The sequence below is a fragment of the Lethenteron reissneri genome, chromosome 46 (assembly GCF_015708825.2).
Source record: "Lethenteron reissneri isolate LAM-NWPU_2019-01 chromosome 46, ASM1570882v1, whole genome shotgun sequence".
NCBI lineage: Eukaryota > Metazoa > Chordata > Hyperoartia > Petromyzontiformes > Petromyzontidae > Lethenteron > Lethenteron reissneri.
In genome coordinates this window covers 4,557,915-4,584,846 of record NC_083824.1, presented here as the reverse complement: position 1 = coordinate 4,584,846, position 26,932 = coordinate 4,557,915, and the positions used below count along the sequence as shown (strand labels likewise).

Below are 26,932 nucleotides of genomic sequence, written 5' to 3'. Positions count from 1 at the left end.
CTGGCACGGGCACTGGTCAAGCAGTGGCGAATGGCCATTGCTTGCACAGGGCTGTGTTAAATCTCACAGGTCGGGAAGAAAGAGGGAGAGGAGGATTGTTAGTGGATCTCTATAACAGGGATGTTTATAAATTGTGGTTGGTTTCTTTTCGTTCGGATTGATGATTGGTGTCCGCTCAGTCATGGTTAAATAAATTAATAAACATAGTTTCCAAATATTAAACGAATTTCTTTAACGAAATTAACACTGGATTAAAGTAAGAGGGTCATAACGTAGCATGTATGTTGAACTTACTTTGCGCCGTACGTAGCAAACCGTGCTAATTGGAGGTGCGGGGGAAGGACAACGAACTAAACACAAAAAGCAGTTCTAAACAAATTAGTTTTCAATTCGGATTTAAAGTGCATAGCTCCAGTGGCTTCCCAATATCGGAACGAAGAGCGTTCCAGACGGCCGCAGACAGTGGTATAGGTGTGTATAAATGTATTCTGTATATTCGCGTGAGCTCGTGTTTGACAAGAATGCAATGTAATTCTAGATTTGAGGCTTTCGTGACTGCAAGGATTCATATTCTTAGGTTTTTTTTCGTTAAAGTCACGTAGGTAAAAAATTAAAATTAATAAAAGTTAAATAAAATAAAAATCACGACGTTTCGGAGGCAACACAAGCTTCCGTCTTCAGGTGGAACAGTCACAGCACGATAGCTTATTCTTTGGTTCTTTCGGTAAAGTCACGTATAAAGATACAATAATAAATTAAATTAAATACTAGCATACGACGTTTCGATTGCAACACAAGCAATCATCATCAGGTATACATTAAATAGAAACACAAATCTAGTATACTTAGAAATGTAATGTAATACAACAGAGAGTCGGATAACATAACAGTCAACACCCTATCTGGTTGATTACGTGACTTTACCGAAAGAACCAAAGAATAATTCCTGCAGTCACGAAAGCTCCAAATTAAGTTAGCACGATAGCTGTATCATACAGTCACAGCACGACAGCTGTACATACAGCTATCGTGCTGTGACTGTTCCACCTGAAGACGGAAGCTTGTGTTGCCTCCGAAACGTCGTGATTTTTATTTTATTTTTATTTTACTTTTATTAATTTAAATTTTTTACCTACGTGACTTTACCGAAAAAAAACCTAAGAATAACAATGCAATGTGCTTCGTGTGTCCTCCGGTGTGTGGCCGCGTGCGTGTGTCCCCCACGTGCGTGCCCCCCACGTGCGTGCCCCCCACGTGCGTGCCCCCCACGTGCGTGCCCCCCACGTGTGTGCCCCCCACAGCAGCAGCATTGGCAGCAGCATGGGCCGGCTAAAGCGCAGACACAATTGGCGTGGCCGCCTTCAGCCGTCCTCGCAGAGTCTCACGCCCTCCAAGAACGTGGCAGCAGCCAAGGAGGTCACTCTCGAAGGTACATGGCCATTCCTGTGTCCCCTGATTTAATGATTACTGTAACATCTTCTTGCTTGTCTTTTTCAAATTTGTGATTTTTTTGTTTTGATGAGACTGCGTTTTCGATCGGTGTTTATATAGCACCTGCTTGCTAGGAGATGTGGATGAGAAACATGGAGAGTGACAAGTAAAATGGAACAAAGCTTGCAAGATTTACTTGGATGTACACATGTGAGACATTGATACAAAATTTGTCATTTACATCTTTTTTTGTAAATGACTCGCTCATTGCATGACCCGTTTTAGTGATCAACAAATCATTGTGTGTTTTCTCTGGTTTGTATTTTACACAGTTGCCAACGCGGTTTTGTTTTCTCCAATTGTTTTCGTCCTGAACTGAGTGTGTTTGACCCCTTCAGTTGTTATCCTCGTATTTGATCGCGAGTCTCCGCCTGCCTAAGAGGCCTGCTGCCTCACTGTGCTGCAACCTGGTTTCGAGTTGATGCGAGTGGCTGCCTTGTGTGAGCAATCCCGTTACAGGTGATGCGTTACGGGCAATCCGTTACAGGCGACGTGTGTGTGCGATGTGTTACAGGCGATGTGCTACGCGCGGTCCGTTACAGGCAATGCGTTACAGGCAATCCGTTACAGGCGACATGTGTGTGTGATGTGTTACACGCGATGTGTTACACGCGGTCCGGTACAGATGATTCGTTATGGGAAATCCGTTACAGGCGACGTGTGTGTGTGATGTGTTACAGGCGATGTGTTACACGCGGTCCGTTACAGGTGATGCGTTGTGGGCAATCCGTTATAGGCGACGTGTGTGTGTGATGTGTTACACGTGGTCCGTTACAGGCGATGCGTTATGGGCGATCCGTTACATGCAATCCGATACAGGCGACAGTGTGTGCGATGTTAACCTTTTTATTTAATTTATGTATTTTATTTTATTTTTATTATTACTTTTATTAATTTTAATTTTTTACCTGCGTGACTTTACCAAAAAAACCTAAGAATGTGTGCGATGTGTTACAGGCGATGTCCTGCGACAGAAGGGAGTGGACAGCAGCAATCCGCTGGTTCTCCCAGCAGCCCCGGCGGTTCCTCGCGCTGCTCCTCAGCTGCCGCGTGGCCGCCCCAAGCGCCCACTCAGCCGCAAGCAGCGGAAACTTCTTGAGAAAGTGCTCGAACAGAAGCAGAAGAAACTTCAGGTGCTTCCGTCATGCTTGGCTTTGACTCGTCAAGCCACGCGAATCTTTCTAGATTTGAAGCTTTCGTGACTGCAAGGATTCATATTCTTAGGTTTTTTCGGTAAAGTCACGTAGGTAAAAACATTAAAATTAATAAAAGTAAAATAAAATAAAAATCACGACGTTTCGGAGGCAACACAAGCTTCCGTCTTCAGGTGGAACCGTCACAGCCACGACAGCTGTATCAAGTAAATGAGAGATTACAAGAGCTACCACTCCGTATATATAATGGTTGGAGAGGGGAAGGGCCAAGTACGGCACACTTTTTATTAATATGGTAGGGTGAGGCTTAAGACTAAGAATAGACTCCATACCACGCAAATCTGTCACGGGATTTTAATCTGCTTTCAGTTAAAACATTTTTTGGTCGTTCTTTTCCGCAGTACACGCTTGCTTTTTTGCAATGAGGATTGTAATTAGAGGACTCGTGACATCACAGTAGGCACTGCACCAACATATATTTAATCCTGGGCAGCGAGAATGACGTGGCCAAGCGGTAGCGTGTTCCCGGTTCGAACCCTGCGGCAGTCCTGGTGAATACTGCTGGTGTATTAACCAAGAAATTTGTGCCACCTGTTTCACAGAAGGTAATAGAGATGCCGTGATGTCATTCGAAAAAAGCAAAGGCCGTTGTGTGCCGCTATCATAGTTAAAAGGTTAACAGTTACTCGCACTTTTCTTCATTGGGAAATCCGCATCGCAACAACACCCCCCAAATGTAATGTCCGCTTGCTGGCTGGTGTCGCGTTCACCTTCTACCATGAAGGGACAGCTGCCACAGGGGTGCCCCTGCCTGCCACAGGGCGTCTCCAGATCTACCACATGTAGATGTGGTGACGACGGTGAGAATACACGCTCTGCTTTGCCTGCGCCAAAGATGCGATGAATCACACAAGCGTTTGGTGTTCTTGTTGCTGTATTTGCTGTCCAGCGGTCGGAGCTATTGGAGCGACTGGCCGAGTGCCAGGCCACGCAGGATGTAATGAGGCAGCTGCAGTCAACGTCGCAGATTGGATCACATATCCCTGCACACCAGCACAGGTGAGATTGTGCGCATCATGTCAGGCAATTTTTACGATGCAGCTTTCTCAAGGTGGCCTCGTGGTCAAGAGGTCAGAGTGCTGATCCCGCAATGCTGAGATCCTGGGTTCAAACTCATCTCATGCAGCCGCCTGTGATGAAATCTGGTTCTAAAGTGTAGCGAGTTGGATCAGAAGCGGAACATCGTTTACACTGCAGGAATGCGATGAGTTATAAAGCTCTTTTTCACAGGTGTGCAGTAGGGGCAGGTAAGAATGTTATAACAACAACAAACAATACAAAAACACGGTCGGAGTGCAGAGTCGAGGAAAGGATAAATAAATCACTTAAAAAGGAAACCAATTAAATGCACATTTTATTTTACCAGGTAAAGCCTCACTAAGCTATGAGCTTCTGTTTCAGAAGTGACCCGGCGACAAGTGAAAGCTCAACGAAGTGGGTTACGTGGAAATGTATAGCCTGGTCACCAATGATTGCAAAAGAAAACATCACATTAAATTCGGTCCTGCACTTAAATAGGTTAAATTCCTATCATAATTAACATGTCGGCTTTGATTATCATGTGATGAGCATTAATGTCAGTGGCAGGGGAGGTGGTAAAGTGCTGCCGCTATTTGTGTGGAACAGCGGTCACTTAAAAGGATCTACGATCGCCATCCTCTCAAGGTCGCTTGAAGGGATCTCAGAGGTAGCCCTGTGAGATCTACTTACGCGGGCCGTCCTCTCACACGGAGGGCCACACCGCGATCTGAGAGATCCGAGTGGATGTTTTTTCTCTGGACGTGATGCCAATAGCAAAATTGGGATCAATTTGGTGAAAAAGTATAAAACTTCGATTTAAAGCTTTCGTGACTGCAGGGATTCATCTTCTTGGTTCTTTCGGTAAAGTCGCGTAGAAGGGAAATAATAAAATAATAAAAATTAAACATAATAAAATAATTCTCACGACGTTTTGGCCACAACGCAAGCAGCCGTCCTCGGGTGAAGAATAGGTCTGTCGGGGAGACAGCGTCTGAATGGATTCAGGTCTGTCGGGGAGACCTGGTCTTCACCTGAGGACGGCTGCTTGCGTTGTGGCCGAAACGTCGTGAGAATTATTTTGTTATGTTTTATTTTTATAATTTTATTACTTCCCTTCTACGTGACTTTACCGAAAGAACCAAGAAGAAGTATAATGCAGCTTTCGTAGGGGGGTGCGCGCCAGGGTGGCATTGGCACAGCGCCCCCCAATAACAATTTGAAGGCTCGTGCAGTTATTTGATTTTGGCTGCATGGAATATCTCGGTGAAACCTCAGCTTAGTGGAGGTTGTGCGGTGATGGTTACCACTCGCTGCTGAGTGTTTGCGAGGTCTAATATAACACCTGTGCGGGACGTGCAGCACCTCCCGTGCTGTAACGTCTGTGACGGGCTAACCACGACATTCACCGTTTCTCCTCTTCATAAGGTGGTGGTGGCGATGAGTATCAGTCGGAGTTTACAACCCTCCGTGGGACGATTTGTTCCTTCCCCAAGGCACAACGAGGCTGCTGACGGGGACTTGCCGGCGTCCAAATTAAATGCGATTAAAGGCGGGGTCGGCAAGAGGAAGCGCAAGTGCGGCGACGACGACAGCGACAACGAAGACAGCGAAGAGGGCAAGGTCGCCCAGACGGACACGACCTCGGAGGAGTCGGACGTCAGCTCCGCGTCGGACAATGAGAGCGACGTCGCACAGCGGCCCGGTTTTAAGGAGGAGGGCACGGCGATGGGCGAGGCGATGGGCGAGGCGATGGGCGAGGCGCGCGCAGACGGCACGGCGGACGGGGAACCTGCAACCTCCGTTGAGCCGGGGAAGAAGGCCCCCGAGCTCACGAAGGCGGCAGAGGGAAAAGTCGGTGCGGAGAGTGGCGGTGCGGGAGCGGGGCTGCCGTGTGGACTCCCCAAACAAGCTGCCGTGTTTGTTCACGTGAACCGCCGGGCCAAGGTGCAGGTGAGCAGTTCAAGGTGTTACCATTAAGATGCCTCGAAGCCGAAACCGATTTGGGGAAGGGCCCGTCCAGTTGCGGAGGGTGTCCGACATGCTGCAAATCACTTCTGAGTTGGCTTGTCTTCAACCAATGCCGCATCACTGTCTTGCGCGACAGTCTCTTGGGTTTACCTTGGTGATCTGGTTCCGACTGTCAGGAGGCACGGCTGGCATTGCCGATCCTGGGAGAGGAGCAGGCCATCATGGAGGCAATAGGGGAAAGTCCGGTGACTGTGGTGTGTGGAGAAACGGGCAGTGGCAAGAGCACGCAGCTGCCTCAGTTCCTGTACGAGGCCGGATACGCGAGGTGAGTGCGTGTGCGCTGTGCGGTGTACGGTGTTCGCTGTGCGTGTGCGCTGTGCGTGCGCGCTGTGCGTGTGCGCTGTGCGCACGGCCAACACCGGTGACGATTATCTGAATCGGTCCTGAGCCTCCCTTATGTCGACACGGCCTTAGATGAGTTCCTAGTGCCGTGCCGGCCTTCATAGGTGCTCGCTAACAGCACTTGCCCCAACAGTCTGCTAAGGCTATAGGGGGGATCTTTGCGTGGAGTGTGGTGGGATGTGGTAGTGCAGCGGTTAGTGCACTGCGATACAAACCTGGCGACCCGAGTTGGATTCCTGCTCATGGCTAACATCGGTGGCTAATATTTAAACCGGTCCTGGGCCTTTCCTAGGTCAACTCGGCCTTAAATGAGTACCTGCTAGGATGTGCAAATAGCATTGGGGAAATAAAGGTAGCTGGGAGTGGTGCTGGCCACCAAAACCTCTCGTGTGCTGTAGGTACTCGTAGGTGCTCACCAACAGGCTGTGCAGGTGTGTTGACGTTTTTTTATGATCTTCTTGGTTCTTTCGGTAAAGTCATCACGTAGAAGGGAAATGATAAAATAATAAAAATAAAACATAATAAAATAATTCTCACGACGTTTCGGCCACAACGCAAGCAGCCGTCCTCAGGTGAAGAACAGGTCTGTCGGGAAGACAGCGTCTGAATGAAACACCCCAGGCTTGGAGCGTATATTTAAGCTGGGTTGGAGTGGGAAGAGCGACTTGACAAAATAATTTGCATATCAAGAGGAATTTAGCATATTTATGGGAAATGCAGATATGGGATTAGTACTACTTGTGAAATGCGTAGGAGGTGGGCGGGGGGTTTCAAAGTCATATTATGCCTGTGCATTATGCAGGATTAGCAGCATCAAAGGGAGGGGATAGGTGTAGCATTAATAAAGGGAAGGAATGTTAATAGTATTTAGCTGCGGTAACTAAACCACCACGTAAAAAACTAAAGTATAAACTACATAGTGTCATCAGTATACTAAATATACTCTCCAATAAGCTGAGCTACTAACAGTAAGTAACAGTAAGTAACACATTACATGTCTGGGCATGCCCAGCGACTAATCTGAATCGATTGGCGTGGTGAGATGACGAATCTCTTTGGAAGACTTTTTCACGTGGCCTTTTTATTTTGACACAACAGCTCACGTGACATTCAGACCAATTCTTATTTGTATTTTAATTCTCAGCCATGATTTCGTCAAATTCATAAAAAAAGCCCAAATGCGGTGGTTTATATGCGCAGTTATTGGTAGCTGGGCTGAGTCCATCAACTCGCTGGTACTCGTTTGACGAGCGTGAGTGTGTACGTGGCAGCACGTATTCACAATCTGTACGTCGTTCGGACGCCCTGGCCACCCTCGCAAACGAGACCTTCCATCCGAAGGAATTTTCCAGGGGAAAATATTTTCACGAATAAAATGAAAGCACTTAGCAGCTGAAGCCCGGCTTTAAATCCGAGGATCTTAGCGGTACCGGCTCTGCACTTTGACCCCTGAGCCTCCGCCTCGCCGGGCAGCTGCGGCAGAGGTCGCAACCGGTACCCGATATCCGTACTCTACCCGATACCCGGCTACCTGTACCCGGCCAGGTACGGGTAGCCGTTTGCGACCCTGGTGCGGCCGGGTACGGGTAGGCCGTGAGTCACTGGTGAGTAACCGTTTGTCACTCATTTCGGGTAGGGCACGGGTAGGGAACGGGTACCCGTACCCGGCCGGGTATGGGTACGGGTACCCATTTGCGACCCTGGTGCGGCCAGGACCTCTGAGCTGCGGACGCTCGTGACTCTGGACTTCTGTAAAAAAAATAAAGAGCTTCCTAGCTCATCGGATTCCTCCAGTTGAATGAAAGTGTATTATTCTCTGTGTGTGCGCCGCTGGCAGGACGGGGCTGATCGGTGTGACGGAGCCTCGCCGTGTCGCCGCTGTGTCGCTGTCTCACCGCGTTGCTCACGAGATGAATCTGCCAAGCAGGTGAGACGTTTACTCCGCCGCCGACGTATATCCGTCTCTCACTTGCGTCTGCGAGACGCACAACGACGCACCCGTTCGTCGGCTTGAGAAGTAAGAGTTTGTACTCTAAAGTCAAAAACTAAACTAGTTTTTATATTAGCAGGTAAGGTCCACTGAGCTGTATTGCTTCTGGCCACAAATGATTGCTCAACCGAGTGGCTTACGTGGAAATTTATAGCAGCCAAATGCTCTAAGCGCATGTTTCTAAATGTGGAGGGAAAAACCGGAGGACCGAGAGAAAAATCTACGCCACCAAGGGGAGAACACGCAAATTCCACATGTACAGGTGTTAGGGTCAGGATTGAACCCACGACCTCCTGCATACCAGGCGAGGTAGTTATCTCTCCACCGTGGCTCGTCGTGAAGACGGAGTTTGTACGTTACGACAGCAACCCTCAGACGTAGGAATATTCTCTCGAGGGAGTTTCCCGATCGCTCGTGAAACTAAAGTGAGGGATTTTTGTTTTTGTCCGTGCAGGATTGTGTCTTACCAGGTGCGCTACGATGGGAACGTGACGCCCGAAACCAAAATTAAATTCATGACAGACGGTGTCTTACTACGGGAAGTGCAGAAGGTACGTCTGGGTGTACGCGTATCTATAAATATATATGTGTGTGTGTGTGTGACTGCAATACCTTCCAACCCATACTGAAAGTGACAATGCCTTAGCTCTGTGTGTTTGCGTGCCTCGCGACGACATGGTTACGCGTGATGTCATCTCCCGACTTCCCGTGTACCGTATGACATCATCTCACGTGGTCGTCTTCCCCTGGCACCTGCCTGGGCTGCTCCCCCATCACCGTCCTTCACAGCCGGTCACCGTTCATCTCGGTTACCGATCCGGATGATCGCGGCTTTCTGTGCTTGACCTGACTCGCTAGCCTTGGTCATGTTTCTGTGTCTCTTCTTTCTCAGAAATTCTTCTGCTTTTCCTCGCTCTTCATAAAACAGCTTTACAAATTGGGATTTTTACCAGAAGGCTTTCATTTCCAAAGCAGCGATTCTCCTCCTTAATTAAGAGTCCAAGCTCACACCCAGCCCGCTGATCGTGTCAGCGTTGTAATGCGCCACACGTTTTTTTCTGTTGCGTGTAGTCACTTTAAGATGTTTCTTCTTCATGTTTCTGTTTTGTTGCGGTTGCACCCGAGTCAAGAGCCGCATGGCTCACAGGGTTATACCTCATAAATGAAACTGAAATGTTACAAATGTGACGAGGTTCGAGCTGTTGCAGCGTGCCGCGCTACAAATCCAGCGACCCGAATTCGGTGACGATTAACTGTACCGGTCCCGGGCATCCCCTAGGTTGACTCGGCCCCAAATGAGTACCTGGTGGCGGTGTGTAAAAATATCACCACTGGGGAGACAAAGGCGGTCGGCCGTCGTGTCGGCCCCCCACCTTCTGTGTACCGTGCCGGCCTCCATAGGTGCTACTCGCGAACACCACTTGTCCCAAAAGTCTGCTATGGCTGGGACGTGGCCTCGTGGACTTATTTATTTGTTTTGATAACTTTCTTGTTGTTTGTGCTTTTTGTTTTGGTGCCATTTTTTAAAATATCTTCCTTGGTAGTAGTTGGGCTTCTTTCGCGCCATGCATAGCCAACCGCGTGTCTATGCATTTTGGTTCTTATATATAATTCATGTGCAGCGTTGTGGGATGTTGTTGGCATGACTGACGCTATATAAAATGAAAGTATTGTTATTATTATTACGCGGTGGGGGGGTGGGGGGGTATTTATCTTAGTTGTGTTTGCGTGACGCGGGCTGTGCGGCGTGGACAGGACTTTGTGCTGTCGCGCTACAGCGCGCTGATCATCGACGAGGCCCACGAGCGCAGCGTGCACACAGACGTGCTCATCGGGCTGCTGTCGCGCATCGTGCCCCTGCGCCACAAGGTGATCGCCGCGCGGGGGTGGGGTGGGGCGGGGGATTTTTCAAGTGGTGCGATGTCCATGTTGTAAATGTACACTACTGCCTGTGCTGCCGTGTATGTTGTGGCGCTGTGTTTATGCGCGTGGCGCCGTGCGTGGAGTGGTGCCACATGTGCGTGTGTGATGCCGTGTGTGATGCCGTGCGTGGTGCCATGCGCGTGGCGCCGTGTGGTGCCGTGCGTGTGATGCTGTGCGCGCGTGGTGCTGTGCGTGCGTGGTGCTGTGCGTGTGTGCGTGATGCCGTGCGTGCGTGGTGCTGTGCGTGCGTGGTGCTGTGCGTGCGTGGTGCTGTGCGTGCGTGGTGCTGTGCGTGTGTGCGTGATGCCGTGCTGTGCGTGGTGCCGTGCGTGTGTGTAGTGCTGTGCGTGTGGTGCCGTGCGTGTAGTGCCGTGTGAGCAGCCAGCGTGTGCGTGGTTTGCATTTCAGCGAGGCTCCCCTCTCAAGCTGGTCATCATGTCGGCCACCCTTCGCGTTGAGGACTTCACGGAAAACCTGCGTCTCTTCCCCTCCCCTCCACCCGTGATTAAGGTGACCCATCCCCCCCCCCCCACTTCAATCCTCGCACCAACTCGAGTGCTGAGGCGGCTCTCACATTTTGCACTTACGGCATGGGCCACCTAAGTCTTCCTAACAACTTCAAATTATAGGTAACTTCTAATTACACGGGTGACGCTGCCGTGGCGTAATGCCAAGCTCGTTGAACTTGCAACACAGACGCCACCGGTCCGATTCGTTCGCCCCTGCGTGGCAGGTGAAACAAAGCAAGTTTTTTTTTTTTCAAAATCCGCATCGTCTCCCTGTCGGTTTGGACGAGTAGGCCAAAGACCCTCAAGAGCTCCCTCTAATTGAGCGCCGCCAGGACCCGTGCTGAGCCAACTCGGCGCGGCTTCCAGAGGCCCCCAGGTCGTTGATATCGCCGCGAAAAACTGAGATGTACCGTGGACGTCGCACGCCACGAGCCTCGCGGTCCCGGTGCTCGCCTCCTCGCAGGGCTCGAGACAGACTTGTGGAGGCCTTGCGAGGCCAGAGGAATCACGGTTCACTTCCGGCTCGGCTCGCCAAATATAGCCAGTGGGAAAATCAACCGTACCGTGATGGCCCCCCCCCCCCGGCGCCAGTGGAAAAAAAAGTAGGGTAGGTGCGTGTCTGCAACTGGTCTCGCGCTTAAGCTTGTGTAAGGGCGCCACGGTGGCTAGGAAATGTTAACTACCTCGCCTGGTATACAGGAGGTCGTGGGTTTGATCCCGACCCTGACGCCTGCTGCATATTTGGAGTGTGCATGTCTCTCCTCCCCCCGTGGTCGTATAGATTTTTCTCCGGGTCCTCTGGTTTTTCCCTCCACATTTATAAACGCAGCATTTTTGGCTGCTGTAAATGTCCATGGGATAAGTCACTTCGTTGAGCTATCATTTGTGGCGATGTCGCTTCTTGAAAAAGAGTTACATACTTCAGTGGGCCTTACCTGAGGTATCTAACTCGATCGCAAAGCAGTAACTGACAAATTAGCCCGTGTTTTGCAAAAGCAAAACATTAAAGTAAGATTTGGTACAGTACACAAAATTCTAAAACTAGTATCTTGTATTTCGATTTAAAGCTTTCGTGACTGCAGGGATTCATCTTCTTGGTTCTTTCGGTAAAGTCACGTAGAATGGAAATAATAAAATAAAACATTATAAAATAATTCTCACGACGTTTCGGCCACAACGCAAGCAGCCGTCCTCAGGTCTGTCTCCCCGACAGACCTGGTCTTCAACTGAGGACGGCTGCTTGCGTTGTGGCCGAAACGTCGTGAGAATTATTTTATTATGTTTTATTTTATTATTTCCATTCTACGTGACTTTACCGAAAGAACCAAGAAGATAGTATCTTCTACTAAAGACGAATCACCTAAATTATCAACACACAGGTGGACGCTCGCCAGTTCCCGGTGACGGTGCACTTCAACAAGCGCACGCCGCCGGACGACTACGTGGGCGAGGCGTTCCGCAAGGTCAGCAAGATTCACCGCCTGCTGCCGCCGGGCGGGGTGCTCGTGTTCGTCACGGGCCAGGCCGAGGTGCAGGCGCTGTGCAGGCGGCTCCGCACGGCCTTCCCACGCCGGACCGGCGCGCAGACCGCCGCACAAGCAGGTACCAGCCATCATCGAAAATGAAAGCTCCTTTCCCCCGCAGCTTCGATTAGCACGGTTGGTTACGTACGGTGCAAAAGAAGTTCAACATACATACAGAAGTTGAACAAACGTACTACATCATCATCATCGTTTTTATCAATGGCTGTGAAGGTGACAGAAGCAGCAACAACGATCACAATTTTTTTCATCACCATCATGCATTATTCATCATTTCCGCAGAGACGTCACGCAAACTGCAAAGGAGTTTACACGTTTTCTTGCTAATGAAAACCGACCCATCAAGCAATACCTCAATAATGTACCATTGCCATCATTGGAACCTAATTTGCCAGTAAAAAATATGATAATTGTTTTTTTACCCTTCTATCTGGCAACAAAACTGATGCCTTTTGGCGTCATCTGGTCCAACCCATGTGAGACTAGGCTCTAAGGAAAGCTGTCTCGGATGTGGACCAATCAACTTCAAGGACAGTGCATACATTATCAGAGTTATGTTTTTTGTTTGCATTATGACTGCAGGTATTGTGGTCTATGCAAACATGACTCCTTGTAAAAAAGGTGTCAGTTTTGTTGCCAGATAAAAGGGTAAAAAAACCAATTATCAATGTACCATTGCTTCCAACTCACGCTGCTGCCATTCTCGAAACTCGGCCAGATCCAGAAGAACGCTGGCGAACAGTTCGGAACGACGCAGACGTCCAGAAATTAACACCGAAGTCGAGACACAAACATTGCACCTCCTGGTTCTGTTGACATTCCCCGAAGACACTGGTGGAACCATCACCCGTGTCAGAACATCAACACACCATTGCGTACATCTCCTCTTCATAAATCACGATTTACGTGCCAGAAACAAGAACCGTTGCCGAAATGTCACCTCTTCTTGGTTCTTTCGGTAAAGTCGCGTAGAAGGAAAATAATAAAATAATAAAAATAAAACATAATAAAATAATTCTCACGACGTTTCGGCCACAACGCAAGCAGCCGTCCTCAGGTGAAGACGGCTGCTTGCGTTGTGGCTGAAAACGTCGTGATAATTATTTTATAATGTTTTATTTTTATTATTTTATTATTTCCCTTCTACGTGACTTTACCGAAAGAACCAAGAAGATGAATCCCTGCAGTCACGAAAGCTTTAAATCGAGAAATGTCACCTGTTATTATTTTTTCTTGTAAGGCCACACAACACACTGTTTTTGGCAAATGTGTTTTCTTGTTAATTGTGATTGTGCACGACTGCCAAAGCAGCAGCAGCAGCGTCATCGAATAATTGTAATGAATTGGTCTGTCGTGGGTTACGTAATGGACTTAATCGACTGAAGTGAGAAGGCTGTCGAGGTCTGAAGGGGCGCGCTCGCACATTTACCGTTACAGGGGAGGATCAGGGTGAGGATCCGGAAGCTTCTGAGGAGGTGAACCTCAAGAAATCGAGAAGCGCCGTCAAGGTGGGTGCCAACGCGTCTGCACATTCGACTGTGATAAAACCATTCTCGACTTTGATTCTACGAGGGAGTTTAGACAAATTAATTTTTGTAAAGTTAAGAGAACTTTTAAGGGTGGATTCGGGAACACTGTTACACCGATTGTTAAAGTTGAAGGACGTAGACCTATAAATAATAAAGTAGCATTATTATTGACAACTATTAAATACAATGATCGTGTTCAAAACAACAATAATAATTATAATAAACGTTAAGAGCATATTTACCACAGACCAGCTGAAGCATACAGAACGATGATGTCACGGTGGCCATGTTTTCTCGTGTTGTCTTCCTCGCAGCCGATTGGCTGGTGCAGTGGCAGTGATGACGCCATCCCTAGCAGCCACTGCTGTGACCCCAGATTTGCTATCTCACTAGGACTTGCACATATTTCCTTTTACATAAAAAATAATAGTGATAGGTTTTTACCCTTTCAGCTGGTACAAAAACTGACACCTTTATACAAGGCATCATGTTTGCAATAACCACAACACAAGCAGTCAAAATGCAAACGGAAAGAAACAACTCTGATGATGATGATGCTAATGATATGCACTGTCCTTGAAGTTGATTGGTCCACACCCGAGACAGCTTTTCTTAGAGCCTAGTCTCCATTGGTGTTGGACCAGATGACGCCAAAAGGCGCACAACTCAAAAACAGCGCACTATCAGAGTATTGAGAGCTTGGGGTAAGCATTTACACTATGATACCTCCTTTACTTCAAGGACAGTGCATATCATTATCACCAGAGTTGTTTCTTTTTGTTTGCATTTTGACTGCTTGTGTTGTGGTTATTGCAAACATGATGCCTTGTATAAAGGTGTCAGTTTTTGTACTAGTTGAAAGGGTAAAAACCTATCACTATAGTTTGCCACTGGTAAAGGAGATGTCTCATAGTATAAAAAAATGTTTTGCTTTACTGCATCACAGCCTGCCGGATTTTACGAGCATTCTCTATTAAATGTCTTGCGAGGTCGATGACCTCCGTTCCATTCCCAATGGTGAACCGGGGAGGCAGGGCAGTCAGATCTTGGGCTGATGGTCGCCTCACAAGGAAGTTAGGTGATTAAACTAATCATGGGATTCATCTTCTTGGTTCTTTCGGTAAAGTCACGTAGAAGGGAATAAAATAATAAAAATGAAATAAAATAATAATTGTGAGAATTATTTTATTATGTTTTTTCTTTTTTTCTTTTATTACTTCCCTTCTACGTGACTTTACCGAAAGAACCAAGAAGATGAATCCCTGCAGTCACGAAAGCTTTAAATCGAAATTTAATCATGGTATCTGTGTGTTTCTGTGTGTGTGTTTAGTTGCCACGCATAGACCTGGATCAGTATTCTGTCTTGCCTATGGAAAATGAAGATCACAGCGATGGTGAAGACGAGGTGGATAAGGGGGATGAGGAGGGAGATGACTTGGATTTGTACTCGGAGGATGATGAAATAGCTCAACAAGGTGAGAGTGACTTCGAGGTCGACTGACAATTCTCGTGTGTCAGAAGCTGCAGCAGTAGTTTGAGTAATCGATTAATTATATAAAGCAGCGGTCCCCAAACTTTTTGGCATCTGAGACTGGTTTCGTGGAAGACAATTTTTTCACGGACCGGGGGTGGGGGGGGCAGTAGGGGGGGTTTCATCATTGGGTCTTTCCCCATTTCGAAGAAGCTCTCCAGCGACGTTTGTTTTTTTACTCATTGTGGCTACTCGGGGTTAGAGCTTGTGGGCTTACCAACACTGTGACTGAGACAAGTGCGCAGTGCGGGAAAGAGGCGCGGACAGAAGTGGTAAATAAAATAATGGGCGGGCCACGCGCGGACTCACCGCTCTCACCTGCTGCTGCTGTGCTGCCCGGTTCCTAACAGGCCATAGACCGGTACCGGTCCGCGACCCGGGGGTTGGGCACCTCTAATTTAAAGGCTCATTCCGATCAAAAGGGACCAGGGTGTTGACGATGGTCACATCTTGTCACTGCAAGGTCTTTTTTTTGCAGTGACAAGAGTGACTGCCTTGTGTGTAATTATTGTGAGCATCACGCTTTGGGAACCTCATTTGGCAGTAAAAATATGAAAAAAAAATTTTACCCTTCTATCTGGCAACAAAACTGACACCTTTGTTGCCAGATAGAAGGGTAAAAAAACAATTTTATTTTTTACTGGCAAATGAGATTCCAATGGTGTAAATGCTTACCCCGAGCTCTCATACTCTGATGGTGCATTGTCTTTGAGTTGTGCGCCTTTTGGCGTCATCTGGTCCAACCCATGTGAGACTAGGCTCTAAGGAAAGCTGTCTCGGGTGTGGACCAATCAACTTCAAGGACAGTGCACATTATCAGAGTTATGTCTTTTGTTTGCATTATGACTGCAGGTATTGCGGTCTATACAAACATGACTCCTTGTAAAAAAGGTGTCAGTTTTGTTGCCAGATAGAAGGGTAAAAAACCAATTATCAGCATCACGCTTGTTTACCCGGGAAACCTCAGCAAGTCGCAAGACTTTGCGACAAAGTTGATCATCAGCTCGTGACCATTGCTGCGCGTCTTCCCAATTGAGTACATTTTGCGGCGTTATTTTTCTAATTTGGGCCGCGGTGCCGCCACGCGATGGCCCTCTCCTTGGAATGACGCCGCGCGATCTCTACGGAGTTCGCTGTAAAGCAGACGGCGTGTCGTAGTATTTTACGGTTGGTACAGTGTCGTGGTACTTTACGGTTCGTACGCCGCCGTCCCTGCAGCGATGACTGCCGCCATTCGTTTGTTTCTCCAGATCCGAGCCGCAGCTGCGCGGAGCCCCTCTACGTGCTGCCCCTCTACTCGCTGCTGTCGGCGGAGCAGCAGGCCAAGGTACGCGGAGCGCAGGCGCAGCACGAAGCTCGCTCTGAACGTCTCCCCGCCCCTCCCCCTACCTTCCCCCCTCCCATAACGACAACGGCAAGTCAACGAAACCGCGTTTCGAAGTCTAGCATCGGACTCCTGCCCCCCCCCCCCCCCCCCGTGAGAAGCCATGAATCTAAATAAATAATAGAATTGAAGGCGATGATGTATGTTGTACATATGTTGAACTTCTTTCGCACCATACGTCTACCAACCATGCTAATCGGAGGTGTCGGGTGCTAATCGGAGAACCCTTACTACTATCTACTGATGTACATAGTATTCAGGATGCTTGTGATGATGCTGCTGTTGTTGTTGATTATAATGATGATGTTTATTCGGTTGCCCCCTCCCCCCCCATCACCGCGTAGGTGTTCTGCCCTCCACCCGCCGGCTCCCGCCTCTGCGTTGTCGCCACCAACGTCGCGGAGACGTCGCTGACGCTGCCGGACGTGCGCTACGTCATCGACACCGGCCGCGTCAAGCGCCGCCACCACGACGTCGTCACCGGCGTCAGCTCCTTCCGCGTCGCCTGGGTCTCGCAGGCCTCGGCCAACCAGCGGGCCGGACGCGCGGGCCGCACGCAGGCCGGCCACTGCTACAGGTGACGCACGGCGGGCCCGCCGCCCCGCCCGCCTCGCCCTGCGCGCGTGTAAACGCTCGTCAGTTGCTCCTCATTTGCCAGTAAAAAATATGATAATTGTTTTTTTACCCTTTAATCTGGCAACATAACTGACACCTTTTTTTACGAGGAGTCATGTTTGCATAGACCACAATACCTGCAGTCATAATGCAAACAAAAAACACAACTCTGATAATGTATGCACTGTCCTTGAAGTTGATTGGTCCACACCCGAGACAGCTTTCCTTAGAGCCTAGTCTCACATGGGTTGGACCAGATGACGCCAAAAGGCGCACAACTCAAAGACAATGCACCATCAGAGTATGAGAGCTCGGGGTAAGCATTTTATGACTGCAGGTATTGTGGTCTATGCAAACATGACTCCTCGTAAAAAAAGGTGTCGGTTTTGTTGCCAGATAGAAGGGTAAAAAAACTATTATCGCTCGTCGGTTGGTTGGCTGGCTGACATTTTAACCATTTGCCATTCCGATGACGTTCGTGTACGTCATTGTGTACGTCATCAGTTTTTTTTTTTCTCCCGATTCCCTTCCGATCCCGTTCGTTTACCTCGTCGGAACGGAGTCGATTCCCAACGGAATTGGGAGTAAAAGGCCGTGCGGGAGGGCGTGTGGCACAGTTTTGGCTTCAGCCATCGTAGAGTGCGGTCGTGTCGCTACAGTTTCTCAGCAGTGAGGACAGTACGGTGTCTTTTAAAAACAGCAGCGCTGCGCCTCTCCAAATAAAACGCTGAACCGCTCGAGCGTTCCGAGATTCAGCGGTGGACGGGACCCGCCCTGCATCTTGCAGATGTCTCGGAGTGGGAAAGGGTTCATAATGTAGAGGACTGCAGAGCTTGGGCAAGTGTTGGCAGCGCAGGCTCGCTGCCCGCGCTGGCTGCTACCTTCCGGTTCGCCCGTGGTTCCCCTGCGATTGTGAGATTGTGCAATTTGCACAGACAGCGCAGCACAAAACTACTCGATGTTTACGTAACATAAACGCCGCTCGTGCAGAGGCGCGCACGAGGGATCGGGGTGAGCGCATTTTAGCGCCGGACAATACTCGTCGACGTGATGGGCCAATTGATAGGTTCAATGTCACGCTGTGACCCTGCGATTTCGGGAGCCAAGCTGGGTTGAGCATGGATTGTGTTTGGATCGGTTGCCAACGTCTATGGCGCCTTGCTGGAGGCTGCTGCTGCGTGGGTGGCTATGTTGGAGCCAGCGGAGGGCGGAACAGAAACATCCATCGTAGTATCTGTTAATCTGCGCTGCCAAAGACATGCGACCCTCCACTGACCATTGTGGTTGAACCACAATAGTCAGTGGAGAGGCGCTCATCCAACAGGGAAATTGATTAAAGTACGGGCTGTATAAGTACACGTGGACATTTTGCCTTTACCAGTGTTCTTCACTAATTTTCAGAGGGGGAGGGGGGGCACTTTTGCCGGTAAGACATCGTCAGTGTGAGGACATTTCAAACTATTGCTGAGTTTGACATCAGCAGCAGCAGCATGATAATGATGGGGGTGTGTTCACATTAGTGTATTGTCGGGGGCCGCACTAAAGGCCACCAGGGGCCGCCAGTGGCCCGCGGGCCTTGCAATGAAGAGCACTGGCCTATACTCGACTGAATGTGATGTTGATGATACTTGGACAAGTCAAAACTAGTCCATGGTTTGTATCGTTTAAATCAATACCGCTGGATGAGATTAATTTAGAAGGCCTAATTGAAGACGAGCCTAAATGCTCCGATGTTTTAACAATGAAACATATGCCGCCTCTGTTAATTACTCGCACAGAAGCACAGCGATTTCGTTACAATTTATTTTGCTACGCTGTTACGAGTTACTTCTTTAGAACTGCTTTTTGTGTTGTCCTTCCCCCACACCTTGGTTGGCTACGTACGGTGTGAAAGAAGTTCAACATACACACACACCGAGAGGGCTTTAGGAGAGCGGTTAACTCGACGGCCCATAGTTGTGCGGTAGACGAGAACCTTCAAGCGGTGTGTCCCCACCTGCTGCGTGTTTTCACGTCGCCTTAAACACAACGAGCACCGTACGTCGAGGCGAAATGGATACGCACGCGATCAGTAGAAACTCGAGTACGCACGTACGTTGAACTCGTTGCGCGCCGTACGTAGCCGAGCGTGCTAATCGGAGGTGCGAGTGCTTCTTGAATGTTGAAGCCGCACGCGCGCTGCACGCTGCGAACTTGGCGGCGGTTGTAAAGACCGCGCTGCACCACTCTTTGTGCGGAACCTCCAGGCTCTACAGCTCAGCGGTCTTCTCTGACCTGGAGATGTTCTCTCCGCCCGAGATCACCACAAGACCCGTGGAAGACCTGGTGCTGCAGATGAAGGCGCTCAACATTGACCGGGTGAGACGAAGCCTCTGCGGAAGTTTTTTTATTTCAGAAACTTTCTCCGTCGCTTCAGCTGCCACGTCGAGAGATCAAACTGAACCTCTGGGGTTGCAATTCCAGTGTTGCCGATCTTCATGCGACGGCAGCCACCCTCCATCGACGTGCCGTGGAGATGGGCCATCCATTTTAAGGCGACACCCACACACACACACCCTGTTATTGACGGGGGGTGTTTTGAGCGTCTCGTTGTGCCCGCGCACCGCTGCCCAACGCAGTGGCGGCGGCGGCAGCGGTAGCAGCATCACCAAACGCTCTTTGTGAAAGGGAATATCCGTCTATGGGGAAAAAATTAGCTCGGGTCAAAATCAACGCACGGTGCTGTCTGCCAGGCTGCGTGGGCCAGTCGACCCCAGAACATGGGGGATCGCCACTGGCTTGAGAATCTCGGCAGGCCTCAGATTTGCGTACGCTCAGTTACACATCGGTCTCATTGTCATCAACACGATTGTCGTTACTGTACACGAGCGTGAAATTGGACACGGCCCCGGCTTCTTGCGCGTGCCCCGTTGTGCGTTGTGCGCGTGCAGGTGATGAATTTCCCGTTCCCAACTCCCCCGGATCCCAGCGTGCTGCTCGCGGCCGAGGAGTCTCTCCAGCTGCTGGGAGCTCTGGAGGAGTCGGCAACTCGATCTCCTAAAGATGGCGGCGGCAGGTTTGTGCGTAGGGGGCAGCAGTGGTGCAGCGGTTAGCCCATCGCGCAGAGGTCGCAACCGGGTACCCGATACTCGTACCCTACCCGATACCCGTACCCTACCCGATACCTGTACCCTACCCGATACCCGTACCCTACCCGATACCCGTACCCTACCCGATACCCGGCTACCCGTACCCGTTTACAACCCTGGTGCGGCCGGGTACGGGTACGGGTAGACCGTGAGTCACTGGTGAGTAGCCGTTTGTCACTCATTTCGGGTAGGGTACGGGTAGGGAACGGCTACCCGTACCCGGCCGGGTACGGGTACGGGTACCCATTTGCGACCCTGGTGCGGCCGGGTACGGGTAAGGAATCAAAACCCGTTTGCGACCTCTGCCATCGCGCTACTAACCCCCCGGCATCCCGCGTTCCCACTCGTGGTCTTCAACAGCAGTGACAATTTTATCTGAACCGGTCCTGGGCCCCCCCCCCCCCCCCCACTCTCGGGGTCGACTCAGCTTAAACCGAGTACCTTGTGCAATGTCTAAACATCACCGCGGAGGAGACAAAGGCGCCTGGGCGTGGTGCCGACCACCCGCCCTGTCGTGTGCCGTGCCGACCGTCGTAGGTGCTGCTCGCTAACAGCACTTGCCCCAACATTCTGTTCAGACTATAGGGGGATCTTTGTCTTTGTTACTGTCAATCCATCATGAGGACGAAGATCTAGGTAGTCGGTTACTAGGAAATCCTGCCCGAACCCAAACATGAACGATGACCCCATGGTGTTGGCTGCAAAAACGGTTGGTGTTTTTTAACCCATTGTATTCGTCTAAATTAAACTATCATCATTAGACATCCTTTTCCAGTACCAAAATATAATAATAGGGTTTTTCCCCTTTTTTTTTCTGGCAACAAAACTGAAACCTTTTTACGAGGATTCATGTCTGCATTAACCACAACACTTGCAGTCGAAATGCAAACAAAAACACACGATGATAATATGCATTGGGTCGAGGCTCAAAAAAAGCCGTCCCTTGGTGTGGACCAATCAGTTTCAAGGACAATGCCTATATTATCATAGTGTGTTTTTGTTTGCATTTCGACTGCAAGTATTGTGGTTAATGCAGACATGAATCCTTGTCAAAAGTTTTCAGTTTTGTTTGCCAGAAAAAAGGGGAAAACCCTATTATTATATTTCTATAACTTTTTCAGAAGCGACCTGACCATAAATGACAGCTCAACGAAGTTGCTTATCCCATGGAAATGTATAGCAGCCAAGTACTGTAAACACACGTTGATTCCAAATGTGGAGGGAAAAACCGGAGGAGCCAGATAAAAATCCACACGACTACGAGGACAACATGCAAACTAAACAGGCGTCAGGGTCGGCATCGAACCCACAATCTGCTGTAATAGCAGGTAAGGTAGTTCACATGTACGTATGTTTAACTTATTTCGCACCATACGTAGCCAAAGTTCAAAGTTAATTTATTAGGTATAGTCCTGTGAGCCATTCGGCTCTTGAATCGGGTGCAACCGCAACAAACAAAAAACCAAAACATGAACAAGAAAACATCTTAAAGTGACTATGTGCAAACAGATAATCCAAGAAAAGACAGCAAAATATTGCAGAAAAATCACCGTACACCAACCCTGTGCAAATATCCCAGTGGGATGCAAGTCAAACAACAACCATGCTAGTCGGAGGTGCAGGAGGTCAACAAACGACACACAAAAATCAGCCCTCAGGGAATGCGTTTTCAATGTAGATCATTTAAAAGTGCACAGCTCCAGCGGCTTCCTAACATCGGAAGGAAGAGCGTTCCAGACGGCCGCAGAAGCGCGTCTGAAAGCGCGGCGCGATGCGGTGACCACCGCCTTTGTTCGACGGCCGAGCCAGAAGCCGCCGCTGCGAAGATGAGCGGAGTTTGCGTGGTGATGGTTTGTGCTCGCACCTCGCCGTCGCGAGCACGAAGGCCCCGTCGTGATCGTCTTCTTGTCGTCGTCGGTGCTGTTGGCGCGCAGGGGTTTCCGCGGGGTGACACACAAGCGCATCACCCCGCTCGGCCGCGTGATGGCCACTCTGCCCGTGGCGCCGCGCTTCGCCAAGCTGCTGGCGCTGTCCCCGCAGCACGGCCTCGCCGAGTACGCCATCACGCTGGTGGCGGGGCTCACCGTCCGCGAGATGTTCGTCACGAGGTGCGCGCCCAACAACTTGTTTGCCCCGTCTCCACGGGGGACATCCTCTCTGGAACGTGTTCCATTGTGTGTGTGTGTGCGTGATTGTGTGTGTGTGTGATTGTGTGTGTGTGTGATTGTGTGTGTGTGTGATTGTGTGTGTGTGTGTGATTGTGTGTGTGTGCGTGATTGTGTGTGTGTGCGTGATTGTGTGTGTGCGTGATTGTGTGTGTGCGTGATTGTGTGTGTGTCATTGTGTGCGTGTGTGTGTCATTGTGTGATTGTGTGTGTGATTGTGTGTGAGTGTGTGATTGTGCGTGTGTTATGTGTGTGATTGTGTGTGAGATTGAGGGGAGCGATAGTGCAGCGGTTAGCTCGCCGTGCTATGAACCCGGCGACCCGAGTTCGATTCCTGCTCACGGCCAACACCAACATCAGTGACGATTATCTGAACTGGTCCTGGGTCTCTCCAAGGTCGACTCAGCCTCAAATGAGTACACTGGACCGGTGTGTCACCATCGCCACTGGGGAGGCAAAGGCGGCCGGGCGTGGTGCTGGCCACCCACCCCCTCGTGTACTGTTCCGGCCTTAATAGGTGCTCGCTAACAGCACTTGCCCCTACAGTCTGTTCATGCGATGATGGAGATCCTCGCGCGTGATTGTGCGTGATTGTGCGTGCGTGCAGGGAGGCCGATGCGGAGGGCGGCGCGCGCCCCTGCTCGGCCCACACACGCCGCGTGTGGGCCGGCCACGGGCAGTCCCTGCAACTGGGAGACCTCATGGTGATGCTGAGTAAGCGCCACACACGTACACACACACACACGCTTGGCTACGTACGGTGCGAAAGAAGTTCAGCTTGCATGCAAACAAAGACCTCCCGTATAGCCTGCACAGACTGTTGGGGCAAGTGCTGTTGACAAGTAGCACCTGTGAAGGCCGGCACGGCACACCAGAGGGGGCGGGTGACCAACTTCACGCTCCGCAGCCTTCGTCTCCCCAGTGGTGACGTTGACACACGAGAACCCCCTCGTGTGTGCGGTGTGTCAACATCAGCACTGGGAAGACAAAGGCGGCCGGGGGTGGCCCTGGCCACACCACCATCTCGTGCGCCGTGCCGGCCTTCACAGCTGCTACTCGCTAACAGCACTTGGCCCAGCAGTTTGCCTAGGCTTTTGTCATCGTGTGAAACTGAACGTGTGTGCGTGTGCGTGTGTGCAGGTGCGGTTGGTGCGTGCGAGTTCGCAGGCTGCACACCCGAGTTCTGTGCAGACCACGGCCTTCGCCTCAAGGCAATGCGAGAGATCAGACGCCTGAGAGGGCAGCTCACCAACTCCGGTAGGCCTTGATCAGCACGCACTGTCTTACAAGTACATGACAGGTCAACGCCACCAAGATTAGAGATTAGCGCGGTGGGCTACGTACGGTGAAAAAGAAGTTCAGCATGAATTTCGATTTAAAGCTTTCGTGACTGCAGGGATTCATCTTCTTGGTTCTTTCGGTTAAGTCACGTAGAAGGGAAGTAATAAAATAATAAAAATAAAACACAATAAAATAATTAATAAAATAATAAAAATAAAACATAATAAAATAATTATTATGTTTTATTTTTATTATTTTATTACTTCCCTTCTACGTGACTTAACCGAAAGAACCAAGAAGAAGTTCAGCATGCATACATACACGAGGTCACGGGAGGAAGAGAGAACATTGAGGCGGTGTATAATATTTCACGGACATAAGTGACTCTGATTCCGAGGTGTCGCTTGAAAGCCAGGCGAGAGATGGTGGCAGGGCCTTCAAGTGCCTCTTTCAAGCCGGTGTTGATTGAACGCTGCTGTTGCGAACGTGGCAGTGGGACAATGATGATGATGATCGATGATGATGGCAGCCGCTTTCCAGACGGAGGGGGCTGCCACGGAGAAACCACGCCGGGCGGTGACGGTGTGGAGAGGAGGTTGTCAGTAGCGCCGCTGCAGAGGGATCTACCTCGGGCTGTAGTGCCGGGTGAACGGAGCGAAGAGAGATGCGGTGGACGTCCAAAGATAGAGGCGGGCGATGTTGTGTATCCGACCGCGCCGGTGATGGTGCTTTGGCCGTTGCGTCCGTGCCGAGCGGAGGTCGCGGCGCGAGCGAGCAGCCGCGGTGCCGCTGCTTCACGCGTTGTCTGTTGCCGGCCGCGCGCTCTGCTGCAGTGAACTCGGTGTGCCCGGGGACGAACGCCGTGATGGACCCTCGCATGCGGCCGCCCACCGAGGCGCAGGTGAAGACGCTGCGGCAGCTCGTGCTCGCCGCCTCCGGGGAGCGCCTGGCACGCAGGGCGCCGAGCGCGCCGCAGGCGGGCGGAGGAGACGGCAAGGGCAGACACGCGTACAGGGTACCGCACACACTGCACACGTACAGGGTACCACACACACTGCACACACTGCACACACTGCATACGTACAGGGTACCACACACACTGCACACACTGCACACACTGCACACACTGCACACGTACAGGGTACCACACACACTGCACACACTGCACACACTGCACACGTACAGGGTACCACACACACTGCACACACTGCACACACTGCACACGTACAGGGTACCACACACACTGCACACACTGCACACACTGCACACGTACAGGGTACCACACGCACTGCACACACTGCACACGTACAGTGTACCACACACACTGCACACACTGCACACACTGCACACACTGCACACACTGCACACACTGCACACGTACAGGGTACCGCACACACTGCACACACTGCACACACTGCACACGTACAGGGTACCGCACACACTGCACACACTGCACACACTGCACACGTACAGGGTACCACACACACTGCACACACTGCACACACTGCACACACTGCACACGTACAGGGTACCGCACGCACGGCACACACTGCACACACTGCACACACTGCACACACTGCACACGTACAGGGTACCACACACTGCACACACTGCACACACTGCACACACTGCACACACTGCACACGTACAGGGTACCACACACACCGCACACACCGCACACACTGCACACACTGCACACACTGCACACGTACAGGGTACCGCACACACTGCACACACTGCACACACTGCACACACTGCACACGTACAGGGTACCACACACACTGCACACACTGCACACACTGCACACACTGCACACACTGCACACACTGCACACACTGCACACACTGCACACGTACAGGGTACCGCACGCACGGCACACACTGCACACACTGCACACACTGCACACACTGCACACGTACAGGGTACCACACACACCGCACACACTGCACACACTGCACACACTGCACACACTGCACACGTACAGGGTACCACACACACCGCACACACTGCACACACTGCACACACTGCACACACTGCACACGTACAGGGTACCGCACACACTGCACACACTGCACACACTGCACACGTACAGGGTACCACACACACCGCACACACTGCACACACTGCACACACTGCACACACTGCACACGTACAGGGTACCACACACACCGCACACACTGCACACACTGCACACACTGCACACACTGCACACACTGCACACACTGCACACGTACAGGGTACCGCACACACTGCACACACTGCACACACTGCACACGTACAGGGTACCGCACGCACGGCACGCAGTCTTGTCGTCCCGCTCATTGCTTGTCCGACAATTAGGGTTGCCACGGTAGATTTTATTTCTTCATCACCATGCGATATGAAGCTTCGCGATCAATAAATCAATACGTTCATTTCTGGACAGCTCAACTCCCAAAAGTTGGCAGAGCCCCCGTAAAAATATAATCAAAATTAATAACGAATCAGTACGACTTGAATGAAAGCTCATTATTGAAATCTGTGATTCGTAACTTTGCAATTGTATTTAGCGTTGAGATAGTCGTGGTCTTGTCTCCTGATATATGTACTTCAAGTAAGAATATGTCGCTTCAAAGTTATTCAGCTGCGATTCACTCGGCATAAGCCTTCTAGCCATTGCCACTTTACAATCTACAACGCACTGCTCACAAGTTTCCTTGTGAGCAGTGCGAATTACTCATTTTGGATTGAACGCAGCAGCAGCAGCAGCAGCAACATCGCCGCCTACTGCGGATACGTGCCAGGGCCCTCGTCGAGGCATTCCTGGGTAAACGATCGTAATAAAAAAACGTAATAACAATCGCGAAGCGAGATATCTCCGTCAGATTTCTATCGGCCAAACAAAACGTAAAAACTCGCGGGCGGTGTGCCTCGCACGCTCGTGAGTGGCGTGCCATTTGCCGGCTTCCGTGCGGCGCGTGTCTCCCGGGGGCAGACCGCGTACCTCGAGGACTCGGTTTACATCCACCCGAGCTCGGTGCTCTGCAAGAAACTGCCGGAGTACGTGGTGTACCAGGAGCTGCTGGAGACATCTCACATGTACATGAACGGTACGAATTCTAGATTTGAAGCTTTCGTGACTGCAAGGATTCATACTCTTAGTTCTTTCGGTAAAGTCACGTAGGGTAAAAAAAATGAAATTAATAAAAATAAAACAATAAAAATCACGACGTTTCGGAGGCAACACAAGTCTCTACCACAT

At 50.4% G+C, this 26,932-nt stretch overlaps 1 protein-coding gene across 2 annotated transcripts in view; it reads left to right on the top strand.

Annotated features, from left to right (window-relative positions):
• Nucleotides 1-26,932, top strand: part of DHX37 (DEAH-box helicase 37) — a 35,208-nt gene that overhangs the window by 983 nt on the left and 7,293 nt on the right. Inside the window, exons 2-22 of one of the 2 annotated variants that reach the window (XM_061570902.1) lie at nt 1,305-1,429; nt 2,449-2,624; nt 3,595-3,704; nt 5,219-5,675; nt 5,870-6,018; nt 7,933-8,022; nt 8,540-8,636; nt 9,841-9,954; nt 10,417-10,518; nt 11,897-12,119; nt 13,496-13,566; nt 14,918-15,062; nt 16,369-16,445; nt 16,847-17,079; nt 19,364-19,475; nt 20,048-20,172; nt 22,180-22,353; nt 23,018-23,124; nt 23,551-23,667; nt 24,525-24,706; nt 26,666-26,780. In XM_061570902.1, coding sequence (XP_061426886.1) covers nt 1,321-1,429; nt 2,449-2,624; nt 3,595-3,704; nt 5,219-5,675; nt 5,870-6,018; nt 7,933-8,022; nt 8,540-8,636; nt 9,841-9,954; nt 10,417-10,518; nt 11,897-12,119; nt 13,496-13,566; nt 14,918-15,062; nt 16,369-16,445; nt 16,847-17,079; nt 19,364-19,475; nt 20,048-20,172; nt 22,180-22,353; nt 23,018-23,124; nt 23,551-23,667; nt 24,525-24,706; nt 26,666-26,780 — 3,085 coding nt within the window. In that variant the 5' untranslated portion in view covers nt 1,305-1,320. Of the gene's footprint in view, nt 1-1,301; nt 1,430-2,448; nt 2,625-3,594; nt 3,705-5,218; nt 5,676-5,869; nt 6,019-7,932; nt 8,023-8,539; nt 8,637-9,840; nt 9,955-10,416; nt 10,519-11,896; nt 12,120-13,495; nt 13,567-14,917; nt 15,063-16,368; nt 16,446-16,846; nt 17,080-19,363; nt 19,476-20,047; nt 20,173-22,179; nt 22,354-23,017; nt 23,125-23,550; nt 23,668-24,524; nt 24,707-26,665; nt 26,781-26,932 lie in introns of both variants that reach the window. The other variant, XM_061570901.1, reaches the window with a different exon arrangement.